The 13,935-nt window shown below is 44.0% G+C and overlaps 1 protein-coding gene across 2 annotated transcripts in view; it reads right to left on the reverse strand.

Moving 5' to 3' along the window:
* LOC117166173 (uncharacterized) overlaps nt 1-12,604 on the reverse strand; it is a 37,116-nt gene extending 24,512 nt beyond the window's left edge. The window contains exon 1 of one of the 2 annotated variants that reach the window (XM_033349933.2): nt 10,726-12,604. In XM_033349933.2, coding sequence (XP_033205824.2) covers nt 10,726-11,149 — 424 coding nt within the window. In that variant the 5' untranslated portion in view covers nt 11,150-12,604. The remainder of the gene's footprint in view (nt 1-10,725) is intronic. The other variant, XM_033349932.2, reaches the window with a different exon arrangement.
* Between the last annotated feature and the right edge of the window lie 1,331 nt (nt 12,605-13,935).

The following is a 13,935-nucleotide window of genomic DNA, read 5'->3' on the forward strand; positions in this document are numbered from 1 at the left end:
GTCTGCTAAATCCTTACAACTGGAGATGGAGATATAACTAGATAATCAGACGACAATTTCAGACGAAAAAATATTATGTACATAGATACTGTTAATATATTTCGCCATTTAACTTATCTATCATTTAGTAGACTTTGGATGTATTTTCATGAATACGAATAATCAGTTGTAGCGGCGCGGCAATCAAAGGACGACGCGAGTCGAGAGCGACTCGTGCTGTTGTTTTGCCTGAGGACATTGTCTTAACCTTGACGCATGGCACATAACAACAAATAAACTCCGGGCAAAACAATATCACCGTTGCGTACAACCGTCGAATGAAGACGAGATCGCGAGCGATACAGTATCACACAGTATATATCGAGTATCGAACAGTATCGAATAGTATCTACAGAGTATCTCCGAGTATTTATCGAGTTACGCGACGAACATTAACGAGTATTTATACCGCGATTTATATTTCGTACTAACGACTCACGTATACGGCTGTACATTAATTTATTTATTTATTCGAAATATACAGGGTGGTTGGTAACTGGTGGTATAAGCGGAAAGGAGGTAATTCTACGCGAAAAAAGAAGTCAAAAATATAGAATAAAAAATTTTTTTTTTAATTTTTCCATCGAGACAACGATCTACAGTGAAATCCGTTGTAACGAGACGCGATAAAGTGCACGCGTACCGAGCGAAAATTCAAAGTCGATTTTCTCGAAAACAAAGCCTCGAACGAAAAATTTGTATTCTATATTTTCGACTTCTTTTTTCGCGTAGAATCACCCCCTTTCCGCTTGTAGCACCAGTTACCAACCACCCTGTATTTGACGGATTGCGATAGCAATATCTCGCTCTCGTTATTTCACGATATCTAGCCTCGACTGATCCTCCGCACAGTAAACGTTGTAACGAACATTGTAATTTTGTAATTGTAACGTTAAATTTCCGATAAACGCATGAAAGTCTGCGACAACTCTACCGATTACCAAAAACGCTGTGATACCTTTGAGAATCTCGTCGAAAATGAGATCGTAAGAGAAACTATGAAGAGAAACTTAATGATTCACGTGTTTCGTAATGAATTTCTATTGATGAAAATTGTACTATAGCGAAAAGTACTTGCCAAACGGCTATCGATCTTTCAGAATTAGTTGCGAAAGTTTGCAACATTTTTACGCAAATTTGAAGATCTTCGTATTAAATTGGCGCAAATTCGCGCAACGTTCGTGACAACCGGACAACGGCGTGTAATTCAGCGGGAAATCGTTAGCATTGTTTATTAAGACATCCGGTAACGAGCGACGAGCGACGACTTCGACGGTAGACGAGAGTGACGAATCGCGTTTACCACTGTACAAGCTTCTCCCGGAGTTTATGCGCGGAGAATCGTGTTTCGTCGTTTCAATTGAGATTATTAACGCTGCTCCTTTTTATTCATATTGTACGAATAAGATAACATTCAATCGTCATTTGTTGTTTATTGTTGTTTATTGCGTTAGCGAGATAAAATTTAATTAAGGGTTGAGAAACGGTAGTCCACGTTCACGGTCTACGTGATGCGTTAGGGGATGACGAATCGCGTTTATGGTCTCGCACTCCTCTCACGAGGTTTTACTGCCTTCGCAGTTCTTACAATTCAATGATCTTTCCTTTCGTTTGTTCGCTCGTTCAAATATCGTAATTAACTATTCGATTCTACGTACCGAGTTAAACGTTATTCTATTAAATAATATCAAATTTTTTAATTCCTTTCTTTAAACAGCATTATTATTATTATTATTTTTTTTTTTTGTAGAAATTATTTCATATATCGTTTCAAATTTCGGAATTTTCTGTGTTGTATTTCTTCACTTTACATATTGTATTTGCGAAAAGAGCGACGAAAGCTTGGGAAAGAAAATTTTCCAGGAAATTGGTTCGAAGAAGAAAGTTTAAGGTAGGAAATTATTTGTTAACAGCTTTGAAATGCTCAGATTGTCACATAGAATATTGTTGAATATTGTAAAAAATAGATCGAAGCCTTATATTGAATTATGATATAACATTTTCTTTCTTGAAATCACTGTTACACAATATATAAACATTTTTATTCGTTTTCTGTCGATATTGATTTTCTATGGATTACGAAAATGTTTTTAAAATACTAAGTATATATTATAATTAAGAAGGATCTTCGACTGTTATGAAATTAACACAATTTTCTATCCTACAAGATTAGAAGCGACGGTTTTTGGAAACGCCTTTCTCAAAGTTCAGTGAGATATCGTTTTTTAAAAATTTGAAATTTCGTATGTCACAACCCGATACAGCACGCGTATTTGATCATGTATACCGAAATGGTACTAGTTTAACGTAGGATATCTCGAACATGCGCCGGACAAAATTCTTTCACCCGAGCGAAATTTGCATTTTCAGCACGAAAGCTGCAACACTAAAATATCACGGGTCAAACTAGTGAAATTTTCACCGTAGTTACTACGCAGAACATAATCTCATCCGAAAGGCATCCGTTATTACTTGCAGAAATAGTTCCAACAGTGCGAGAAATTATGATTAAACCGGAAAAGAATCGACGTTTATTTCAGTTCACTGATTCAGATTGTTCGACGACGTACGAGCAACGCGCGATCCAACTTTGTGACGTATGCATCATCGATGACGACCACAGTGGTTTTGGCAATAGCAACCGACTGGCTCATCGTTGGATCGCCGGCCAAGTATGACGAATGGGTGTTTATAATCTCAAGCCGCGAGCCGTGTATGTTTCGAGTTATTACGTGTACATGTTATACGATGAAACGTTTTGGAATCGATGCTTACTTCCTTAACCGCGTGTTTGGCACATTTTGAGTACTAAAAACAAAATTGTGCGACGGAAATCGCGCGAGGAAAAGGAGAAGCATCTCCAACTGGAACGTGCAAAAAGGCTTTTGGCTCGAAATCTCTCACGATGACTCACGTCGGTTAACATAAGCGTGCGAAATCGATCGAACAATTTTATTAGCCGATAAAAAATTAGAACGACTCATACGCAAGTTTGATTACAGATAACAGGCCAATACGGCTCTACGTCTAATGGCTGTCGTCATCGACGACGTCGTTGCACGTGTCAACTCTCTTATCAAACCAATCTCGATAATTCTTGACGTGTACATCAAACGCATTTCGGATCAAACGATCAACGTCATCGTAGGTATTACAGTTTCGCGGAATGTTGGAAATTTTCGAAACTCTGCAGATGGAATTTTCTCTGTTACGTAATTGTGTCACCAAGTTTGCACGCGGTACGCAAAATTTCACTAAGTCAACTGGTTCAGCTTCTTGTTTAGCGTCGCGTACAGTCGAGAAAGGTTTAACCCTGTTCCCTTCTCTCCATCGTTTCCCGCTCAATTGTACTTTTCTAACGTTAAAAGATATCTCAAGTTTGAGTGAAAGGTGAAAAAATTGTCACTGGTGTGGGTTGAACATTTTCTTCGAAATACAGAAATTCGAGGATCGTAGTAGATCTGAATTAAAGTTAAACCGAAAACAATTTCTGATAAGGAGGGGATAAGCAACTTCTGCAGAGAAATAGCTGTATTTTAGTGGCAGCGAACGTGTTAATCAATTGAAATGATCGTCCCTAGTCTCTCGAAACAATGACATCTCGCCTCCCACAGCCCATTTCCCTCATCTAGTCGTCGCTGTACGTGAAATAGCGAACCGTCTGTCAAGCTGCATTCCACTTTCCGTCTGTGACCCATATCCACGAACGACAATGAACTCTCAAGAAGCATACTCTAGATTTTTTTCGTTGTCAAGTGGAAACAGATCGATGAACGATCGTACCAGACCGGCCGACTCGTTTTTATCAGACCGGATGGCGTTAACACGTTCGAGTAAGTTCGTCGATCTTGGCCCGAGACTCGTCGCGTTTGCCAAATTTCCCGGGAGCCTAGTTCTCTCTGGCTCGCGGCTTTTACGTAACGCTTCGCGATTTCCATGCTCTCCACAACATGTTTCCCTTTCGTGTGCGGCGAGATTCGAGACGTCGATTCCAGCAACCAGCCAAAATTACTGTAGCCAGATTTTCTACTCTTGCAGTTGCTAAAATCATACGAATATTTTTGACGATATTTACTTTTGTTGAGACAGAAACGCGATTACATTGGCTCAGGAAAAGTATCTGGATATTTACCATGGAAAGCTTTCACGTTTATACTGGGTGGTTGGTAACTGGTGGACAAGCGGAAAGGGGGTGATTCTACGCGAAAAAGAAAGTCGAAAATATAGAATAAAAAATTTTTTTTTTAATTTTTCCATCGAGACAACGATCTACAGTGAGATCCGTTATAACGAGACGCGATAAAGTGCACGCGTACCGAGCGAAAATTCAAAGTCGATTTTCTCGAAAACAAAGCCTCGAACGAAAAATTTGTATTCTATATTTTCGATTTCTTTTTTCGCGTAGAATCACCCCCTTTCCGCTTGTACCACCAGTTACCAACCACCCTGTATATCGTACGTGTGGTGTAAAACGTTTTCAAGTTTCGTTACACGATTTTCATGATTATATCGGTTCAATCGATAATAATAACGAAACTTGACGATGGACGATCGATCGTTTAAACAGTTTTGCGATCTCTGCGAGAAATATACTCGCGCTAAATATGTCGCGACTTCTATGTACATTTTCAGATTTGTTTCAAACTTTTCCAGTGTATGTAACAGAATTTCAAAATTTCAAACGTATCGAAAAAAGTTACCAACAAGCGTTCGAATATATTCGCGAGCCACTGTACGTTCGTATAGTTTTCCAAAGACACAAAGACGCAAAAATATATTCTACAAAGTTCACAGCGGATTACGCAAATCTGTTCACATTCGTAGCTTTGTTACGTATACGTCGATCGTACGTTGGTACGTTGTAACACGAAAATCGAACGTTTTCAATGAGAACGAAGGAACCGGGTGAAAAATGTTGGCTCGCGAAGAATTTACAGTTTCCAGACGAGGGAAAGAGGGAAAGACGGAGGGCGTATAAACACTTAACATCGCGGGGAACGCCAATGAGCCGAGAGAAGAAGGTGACTCGTTCCCTTTTACCCGCCCACCGTAGGTTCGTGCATGATGTACGATTTCCTGTCTTATGGGTCGTACAATAATAACGAAATGTCAGGAGTGTACGTACGATTTACTTCGCGTTACCATACAAAGCCACGACACTTTAAACAATGATCTATGAAAGCTGCTGCCCGCACGTCTCGTCCCGTCACTGATTCTGAATGAGAAAAAAATCTCGTCTCCCATTGGCTACCTGCGAACTCGCTGGGAAATTGTGAATGGCACTATGGAGTCGACCGTTCTCAAACTCGAGGAATTTATTCTCGTAATAAGGATATGATGGCTCGTTCTATGAACATATTGTACGTATTGTATTCGAAAAAGTTCAATGAAGTAGCTGAAACTGTGTAGGTAGATAGTAGTATTGGAACTCGAAGAAGACAACTGTGACAGTTTAACGAACTGAAAATGTCGAGGTCGGTTGGTTTTGACAGGAAGGTCTGCCACGCTCAATGCGCCGATTGCATAACGAAGGGGTTAAACGAAGGTTCAAACGCATCGAGGGAGGCGAACCCTCGCGAACCGACCACCTGTTAACGCATCGAACTTCAATGCAACTTTTTCAAATCCCAAGAATTAAACGACGAGATGAACGACTAGAAAGAACGAGACACACGAGTTTGCGTCTCGCAGCTATATCATTTAACGCAAGAACTATCGATAGTCGACACGAAGCTATTTTTACCAAAACCAGTCAAAATAATTGGTGTTTAAAAAATACGTAATAATGGAATATTTTTATATTTATTGATTTATTACTTTCTTACAAAAGGAATTCCATGTTACGTAGTATATTTTTGGTATTGTTAATCCATTTACGACTATGATGCTTAAACGAGGATTGACACATTTATAAAATTGTAGAGTCAGTGATTTTGACTGGTGTGGTATTTCTAGCGATTTCTAGCGATACGCGGTAAAAATGTCAAAAACGTGTGGCAAGTTGTACAAAACGAGGAATCTGGTTAATTGGGGTTCGATAGACAGATCGCAGGACCCTTTTACACTTTGACGAGTACCAGCCATTTAGACTGGTGTTGGTACAAGTAGCTTTGATACAAAATTATTTCGGGTTTGAATACATAAAAAACGAAATAAAATTCATTATGTTATTCTTTTAGTTATCGTCGCGAAAGTCATTACGTCACTGTGGAAAAAAATATAACATGAAGTAGAAATTTTAAAATAAAATTGTAAAACCAATCAATTTGACTGATGTGGTAATTCTAGCGTTAAACAAATTGTTGTTTCTTACCCGAGCACGAAGTGCAAGATGTAATTAAAAACAACGATAAGATATAATTAGAAATATGCAAAAGCGACCAGTTACGAAAGCTACTGTCACGAATTTCACTTTATCGTATCTTGAGCTCAAAGTTCAATTTCTTGCTGTAGTAAAACATTCTGTTACGCAGGTTCTATAGTTACGAATGGACTGTTGGTTTTTGCGCGTTTTTGGCAAACTGAAAGATGCAAAAACGTACAGAGTGCACATGATACGTAGAAACATAGAAAATATGCAAAATATGGTGTACTCGTTACGATATTTGGTACACGAAACGATTTTCCACCTATGTGCAGGTTTCATTTTTTAAATTATCTCCCTAAAAATATAAATGCGTATAAATAACCGTAGTCTATAAAGAAACAAGTATAAACTACTTTCCTACCGTTTTTCTTCCTTTCCGATGATCTTTTCGATCCTTTCTTGGGGGCAAGAGAATGATAAATTGCATTTAATAAAATAAGATTAATTAAAATTAAATTAATTGAAAGAAAATTAATAAATAAAACAAGATTTATACGTAAACGTATAACGTAAGTCGAAAGTTCTTCGGTGGTTTTATACTTACGAACAGTTATGAGATCCAGTGTACGTATTATACTATCAAGATGGCAAGCTTATGGAAGAATTTTTACGGTTCGACCAGTTTAAGATTCAGATTGATTCCGAGCGAAGATCCTCGTTTGTGTTACACATATCAAAAACTCCATGTAGGAACGAATAATTCTATTTATGTACGATGGAAAGGTTAGGCGTGGTCCAGCAACAACCGTCCTTCTAATCGTTTCCTCTCGGAGGGGGATCGTTCGGACTTCTAATCTTTCTTTTCGTACGAATTCAGGCCGACGGCGTCGACCCTTCGGTTTACCGAAGCCACTACACATAAACTACGCTCGAGTGTCCCAAATTGCTCCTAAAAGACATCACCGATCGCACCCTTACTTTTCCTTCCGATTCTCCTTTAAAATCGCCCCAGAAGTGTAAATCACGAACGATCAAAGTCGACGAGGAAAGTTTCGAAAGCAGACGAAAATACGAATAGACGAAAGTGCATCGTTGGTCACGAATACCAGGAAACCTACTCGTTGCATTCATTGGAAAATTCCAACAAATTTTATATTTTACGTTACAAGACACACGCTACGATGGAAATGAATTACAATGGAAGTGAACATCGCAAGCTATGGTTTCTTGAACTTCTCGTTTAATTGAAAAGGGAAGAAACTCGTAGGTTTAATATCGTACATTTTTCAAAAACAAACGACAAATCGACGAAGAAGAAACTTCCGTAAAAGGACCAATGGCTACGTTAATCGATATTTTGAAGATACTTAGAGAGCTGGTTCAACTTGTATTTAATCTCAAGATGAAATAGAGGGAGATTCTTGTTTAAACAAAGAGACAAACAAAACAAGGACAAAATTATACACGCTGTATTTTTCCTATAATTGTCAAACTTGCGACAAGAAAAACAGCGCAAAGCTTTCAACTTGAACTGATACCTATGAACGAACATCCGTACTGTACACGAAAGATTTATTTCAATTTTAAATCGAAAGGCAAATCACGATTCGCAGGTCTCCTTTCCTCTCGCCACAGTCAACGTTTCTCGCCATTGTCTTTAAACGACACGCTCACGCCCGAGCTCGTTTCGCTAGCTTTTTTACGCCACTGACGATCGAGCCTCTTTCATTAATCGTCACGGTCGGCATCCTTAATGACATTACAGCGCGTCAGAAGATCGAGGACCGCGCTGTCTGACCTCTTTTCTCCTATCTTTCGCATCAACCCCTAACGTCCGCACGCGTATATCTATAGCACCAGTCATATAGATCGGGTATATCGTGTCACCCTACCTAGAGCCGTCATTCTCAAGTTTCTAACGTATGTGCCCTTTAATGTCAGAAATGTGCGCTTCACGAACATCTTAAAACACGTTTACCGTATTTCCACTCGTATTCTGGCACGGTCTTGCTCCGTGTTTATGTCGTTTGATCTTGACTATCGATGTTTTCATTATCTTCGTTTCTACTAGGCCGTAGGTATACGAAACCTTCGATTTCTACGCATTTATACAGATTTTTGTACCGAATTTTATATCTATACTCGTTGTTCGTCGAATCTTAAAAATAATTACACATCTATAACGTAGAGAACAATGGAGGATATTTGGAAAATCAGTAGGATAAAAATCGGACATTCCATGTATCACACGTTATCGTAAACGCTGTATCGCATAATCTTCGCGGCGGCAAGCTAAGCAATTAACAGATCGATCGGACGTTCGAGTTTACACGTCCAACGAAGAAATGAACGGAAACCTACGAAAATGTCACTTCTTCCTACTTCAACTTTAACGTGTTTCTATATCTTAGAATCTATCGTCTTTTATCTTCGCACGCAAATGACCTTCGCGTTCGCTTATAAATGAAAATCCTTCATCAGGTTGTCGTACACAGGGCACCAAGTATCGATACTTTCCTTTTACAGTTCCACTTCTTTATTTAACCAACCACCTCGACCATAGCCGTATTAATCTGCTGTCCTTTTCACAGCACAGTCTATACGCGTTTGACGATAAAAAAGATATAACGGGCAACATTAAACGCGCTTATTTCTCATAGTACCTATACGGTATGCAGTCGTCGACGTTTGTAAAATTAGAACACGTATATTCACACTTCGCAAACAATAGACAGCTACGTCCGAAGGGTTAATCGCGTAATTAATCACCGGTCAACGTTATCGTTAATCTTATCTCCAACAGCGTGCTGTTCGTTCGAGCAATAATCTCAATATTCACCCTTGTGTTCCAGTCTATTCGATAAAATAACAATCAACACTGTGGTCGTTGATCGTCGATGATTAAAACGACTTTTATTCGTTGTCAGTGAAATCTTTCTCGATGGATGGCGGGCCAGCGGTTGTCGCGGTCCGACGGCAACATCGCGTTCATCTGTCGCTCGCGTTCGCGCGTTCTCATTCGCCGATACATCGTTCTTTTTCTCGTTGTTTGTTGAGACGCCAATCGAAGATACCCGTCACCAGCGAAGATCGCGAAAAAAAGCAGAGCGTTTTGCATTTGACAAGCGAAGCGGAACAAGGTGCAAGCGACTATTCGAGACATCGGAGAGCAAAATTGAAGTCACATTTTTCCGAATACGAGTTTCCTTTGCGTTAATTTATACAGACGTATTATTAAATCTGTTAACCGAGTAGTTGCTGAATCGAGCATTTCTGCGATTACAGAGTTAAAAATTGATAGAAGAGAACCGAAATTATAGAACGAATAAAGACGGTCTTGGCAAGTATAAATATAATTTAATTTTACCAGAGACGATGCGACATATCAAGGAATAAAAGATTCGCAAATACAAAAGTTGTTACATGAAAATCATTCTCGTTGAAAACAGGTTAATCGCATAAAAGTGGAGGAACTCGTTTCTCCCAAATCAAGTCCACATAATATAACGAAATTAGTTACACCGAATGTTACGTCGGCGATAGAGAATTACTCGGTTTATTAGTCCACTTTTGCTCTCGATACCTCGTCGTAAAATACGGTCAGGTGAGAAATAGGTAAAAGCCATTAGTCCATGCTGGAGTCTTCGGATCCATCGACGTTGTCATCGATACGATCACACGGAAGATTCCAGGCTGTCGTTAAATTAAAAGAGAATATCTCTTACACTTCGTCTACCGGTCCACGATAAGACAATGGAAAGGAAACATTCTGTCTGCGAGTATCGGTCCGGCGAACGAGAAAATCCGCGGTGCCAACGAGAATTCATAGTATATTTCAGAACGGAGGCGAAGTTAATCGCGACAGGATCTTAACGGGGCCGGCGGTTCGACGTTTCGCGGCCAACACCGTCGACGTTGGCGCGATACACCCGAAGGCCCTCGAGCCACATTCGAGTGGTGACAAGAAACTTAATAGCCGGTCTTGAAATACAGGTTTCGACGTGTCGCTCGTAAAGATCGATTATCACCGAGTGTTTAGATCGGCGCCAATACCGGTAGCAACGTGTTGCCCGCGCACCAAGAGGCGATCCAATCCTACGAAAAACTGTCTTGAGGCGCAGCTATGCCTACGCTGAGCGTATCCATCCTCGCGTTGTATTCGATCCATAAAGAAATTCCCGATAAGAAGCACGTAGCCGTATCGTGGACCACTCGACGCTCGAGGTTCTAGACTCTGCACTCTAGATTTAGTGGCGACAAATCACCGTGATCTGCTCGCTATTTCTATCTTCGAGGAGACACCTCCTGGAATCGTCTACGTGAAATGAATCCTAAAAGGCCTCGACTTACTAAGGTGTCAAACCGAGTGATAACGTTACCTGAAGGTGGTGGCGGTGGGTGGTGATGGTGATGGTGGTGATGATGGTATCCGAGTGCAGGAGGTGGCGGAGGATAAACCGCTCCCCAGATACAGGACGCAGCCGCAGCGGCCGCCACCTGTTGCTGATGATGGTGGTGGTGATGTTGCTGCTGTTGCTGTTGCTGCTGTTGCTGTTGATGCTGTTGTTGTTGCTGTTGCTGTTGCTGCTGCAGGAGCTGCTGTACCTGAGCGATGTCTACGAATTCTTGCAACTCGCCGTCGGGCTCCGGGCCGGTTTCGCGTAGCCGGCCCTCCGACGAGGGCACCACCGCGAACGGATTGCCGCTGTTATGCTGCAAGTGGTCGAAACCCGCGAGCGGATTCGCGGGCTCGTAATTGCTGCGCCCGGTCGTGTGTTCGCGGCGCATCGCCAGTGCCAGCATCTTTTCAACCTGTCGCGCCGCCGGCCCTCGTCGCGGTGCCAGTCGTCCACGTGCTCTCGCTCCTCTTGCCTTCTATCCGCTGCTCGCCAACCACCGACGGCACCCTGTACTCCTTTATTCTCGTCGACGATGACCACGACGAGGACGAGGACGATAGCCGCGATAAAGAGCACGAGCGTGGTAACGAAGAGGAGGCCAGGCTATCGCACATGTCACGACGTCACCGACGACGCGAGCGTCACCGTCGCGTCCGGTCGGTCTCTGTGCGCGCGACGGACGATCAACGGAGCGATTCGACGCGACAACCGGCCGCAGGAAGTCGCCGTTAGAGAAACGTCAACGAAATCACTGTCGCGATCGATCAGTTCCTCGTTCGACGAACAGGACACTCGCGGAAGCGTTTGGACAGGCCAGCGGACAGCCACCGCTCGAGATGTTTGCGTTTCCACTCTCGGGGACAACGGATAAAGAGAGATTTTCACGCGGCCGGTGTTCCAACGGAATCGTCGAATGATACTTTTTTTCTTTTCTTGTTCCTTTGGCCACTCGAACGACAGGTAGAAAGCGCGGCACTGGTGGATCAAATTTCTCCCTGTTAATCAGGAGGAGAAGAAAGCGTCGGAGAAATCTTTCCGCGACAGAGATGCTGGTTGCCCAAAACTTTATCCGAAACTCGCAAACTTCGTAAGCGTCCAACGTACTACGGTGGATCCGGTCGACCCAGTGTCGTAATCGATCCGTCGACGTCTTCGTAGAAATCCAATAGAAACTATTGCCTCGATGGAGTAACAGGACGACTTTGACACTGGAGCGTTCTCAATTCCGCGCTTCGGTCGGAAGTCAAAGGTTCGCTCGTAGTTCGCGCCCGATAAACCGACGTACCGGCGCGCGTGCTGCCCGGTATCGTATCACTGGTGGATCCTGCTCTTTCTCGCTCTGTCCGTCCTCTTCTCCTCCTCTTCTTCCACACCGAGTCGGTTCTCCCTTCCTCCCGTACCACCAGCCTGCCGCCGCCCGCCCGTCTCTGTCGCTCACCGAGCGTTTTCCGGTCTGGATCACCGGCGGACTCTCCCCGAGAGAGTTCGTTTCTTTTCTTTCTCCCTCGATGAAGGGGTCCACCAGCGACGTTCCTCTCGACGACTTTAGGAACTCGTACAACGCCGAGGAACGGTTCGTGGATGCTGGAGCCGGCGAAGCAGCCAAAGGGGTTCGCGATGGTCCGCGGTAGACTAATAAAGAGCGGCTCGCGCGGGAAGTGGTCGGTCGCCTCGAGAGAGCGCTCGCGCGCGCGGAGAGAGCGCGCGAGGAGGCTGCTGCCGCGGCTGCTGGTGCTCCTGGTGGTGTTGCTGCGGGTGGCAGTGACGGTGGCGGTGGCGGTGACGGCGGCGGCGATCCTCGCGACCGGCGAGACGAGATTCGCTGGCGTCACGTGTCGTCAACATCACCCCGTGCATACTCCCGATACTGTACACGCTCCTCACCTATACGCCGGCCTCCCCTCCTTTCCTTCTTCCTCGAGACGCCCTGATCCTCGTCCGTCGCCTCCTCTCCTCGTCCGAGACGTTTCTTTTTTTACTCCTCTCTTTAAAACGCACACGGCAACGCGCACCGTCTTCGTCTCCTCCGCTCCTTTCGAATCATCCGTCTCTCCCGCGTGTCTCTCCGCGATTTCCATTCATTCCTTTCCCCCGCCCTTGTTCCCGCCTCACCGCCGCCCCTCTTCATCGCGACAGCACGCCAACCTTCATCTCTCTCCTCTTCGTCCGTTCTTCTTCCACTCGTGATCCTCCCGCTTCGACTCGTCTCCTCGCGTGCTTCTTCCTTCCTTCTCCTACTCTTCGTCTTGCCTCTAACCTTGTCTCGCTTATTCGTACATCGTCTCCTCCTGTGTGTTCCTCTTGCTCCTCTCGCGCGATGATTCCCTTCCTCGACGCGCGCGCTACGTAGCCTCTCTTTCTCTCCCTTCTGGTCTTCCCTCCTGTTTCCTCTCGCGGAGGTTTGAACACCAACGCGTTCATCGCCGGTAACACTGCCAACGTTCGCCGGGTGACGTCACTGGCGTGGGCGCACCCCCACGCCAGAGAGAGCGCGTCTTTCTTTGCTTCTTTCTTCCTCCCTCCTCTTTCTCATTCTGCCTCGTACTTGTCCCCCTCCTCTTCCACTTCTTCTTCTTCTTCTTCTTCTTCTTCTTCTTCTTCGTCTTCTTCTCTTTTCGCATTTCTCTTCGGCTTCGCGCTCGTCCTGGTAACTTCGCCTCGACTTATCTCCTTTCGTTGCTCGCTCGCGCGCCTCTACTAAACCACCTACCCGATCCCGCGTCGTTACAGACGCGGCAGATTTCGACGCCGGAAGTACGCGAATCTCGCGGAAATTTTCGGTCCGGTCTGCCACGCGTCGCGACCTTGAAATTGGAGCGTCCAGAGAGAGGGACGACCGCGCGAGGAGAAGGTTGAGGTCGATACTCTCCCGGGTTGGATGACTTTTACCGTAAACACGCTGCCCCCGCGTCGTCCACGCTTCGTTCCTCCCTTCGATTCCGACTAGTCGATCCTTCGTCTCTCCCGTCGGACAAAAGCATCCTCGTGGAATAAGGAGGTCCTTGGATATTCAAATTTCGTTCGTCTTTGTTCTGTCCTAGCCGGACAAGGCTACGGCGTGTGCGCGTGTTCTGACGAACTGTCATTTCGAGAGCAATCGAATACCTATATACATAGATTCTTATTTGTGTACGCATTTCGATTCTCGGATCGTTGATTCGTAAAGCTGCGTTTAGAACAAGCGAGCAA

This window comes from Bombus vancouverensis, chromosome 15 (genome assembly GCF_051014615.1).
Source record: "Bombus vancouverensis nearcticus chromosome 15, iyBomVanc1_principal, whole genome shotgun sequence".
NCBI lineage: Eukaryota > Metazoa > Arthropoda > Insecta > Hymenoptera > Apidae > Bombus > Bombus vancouverensis.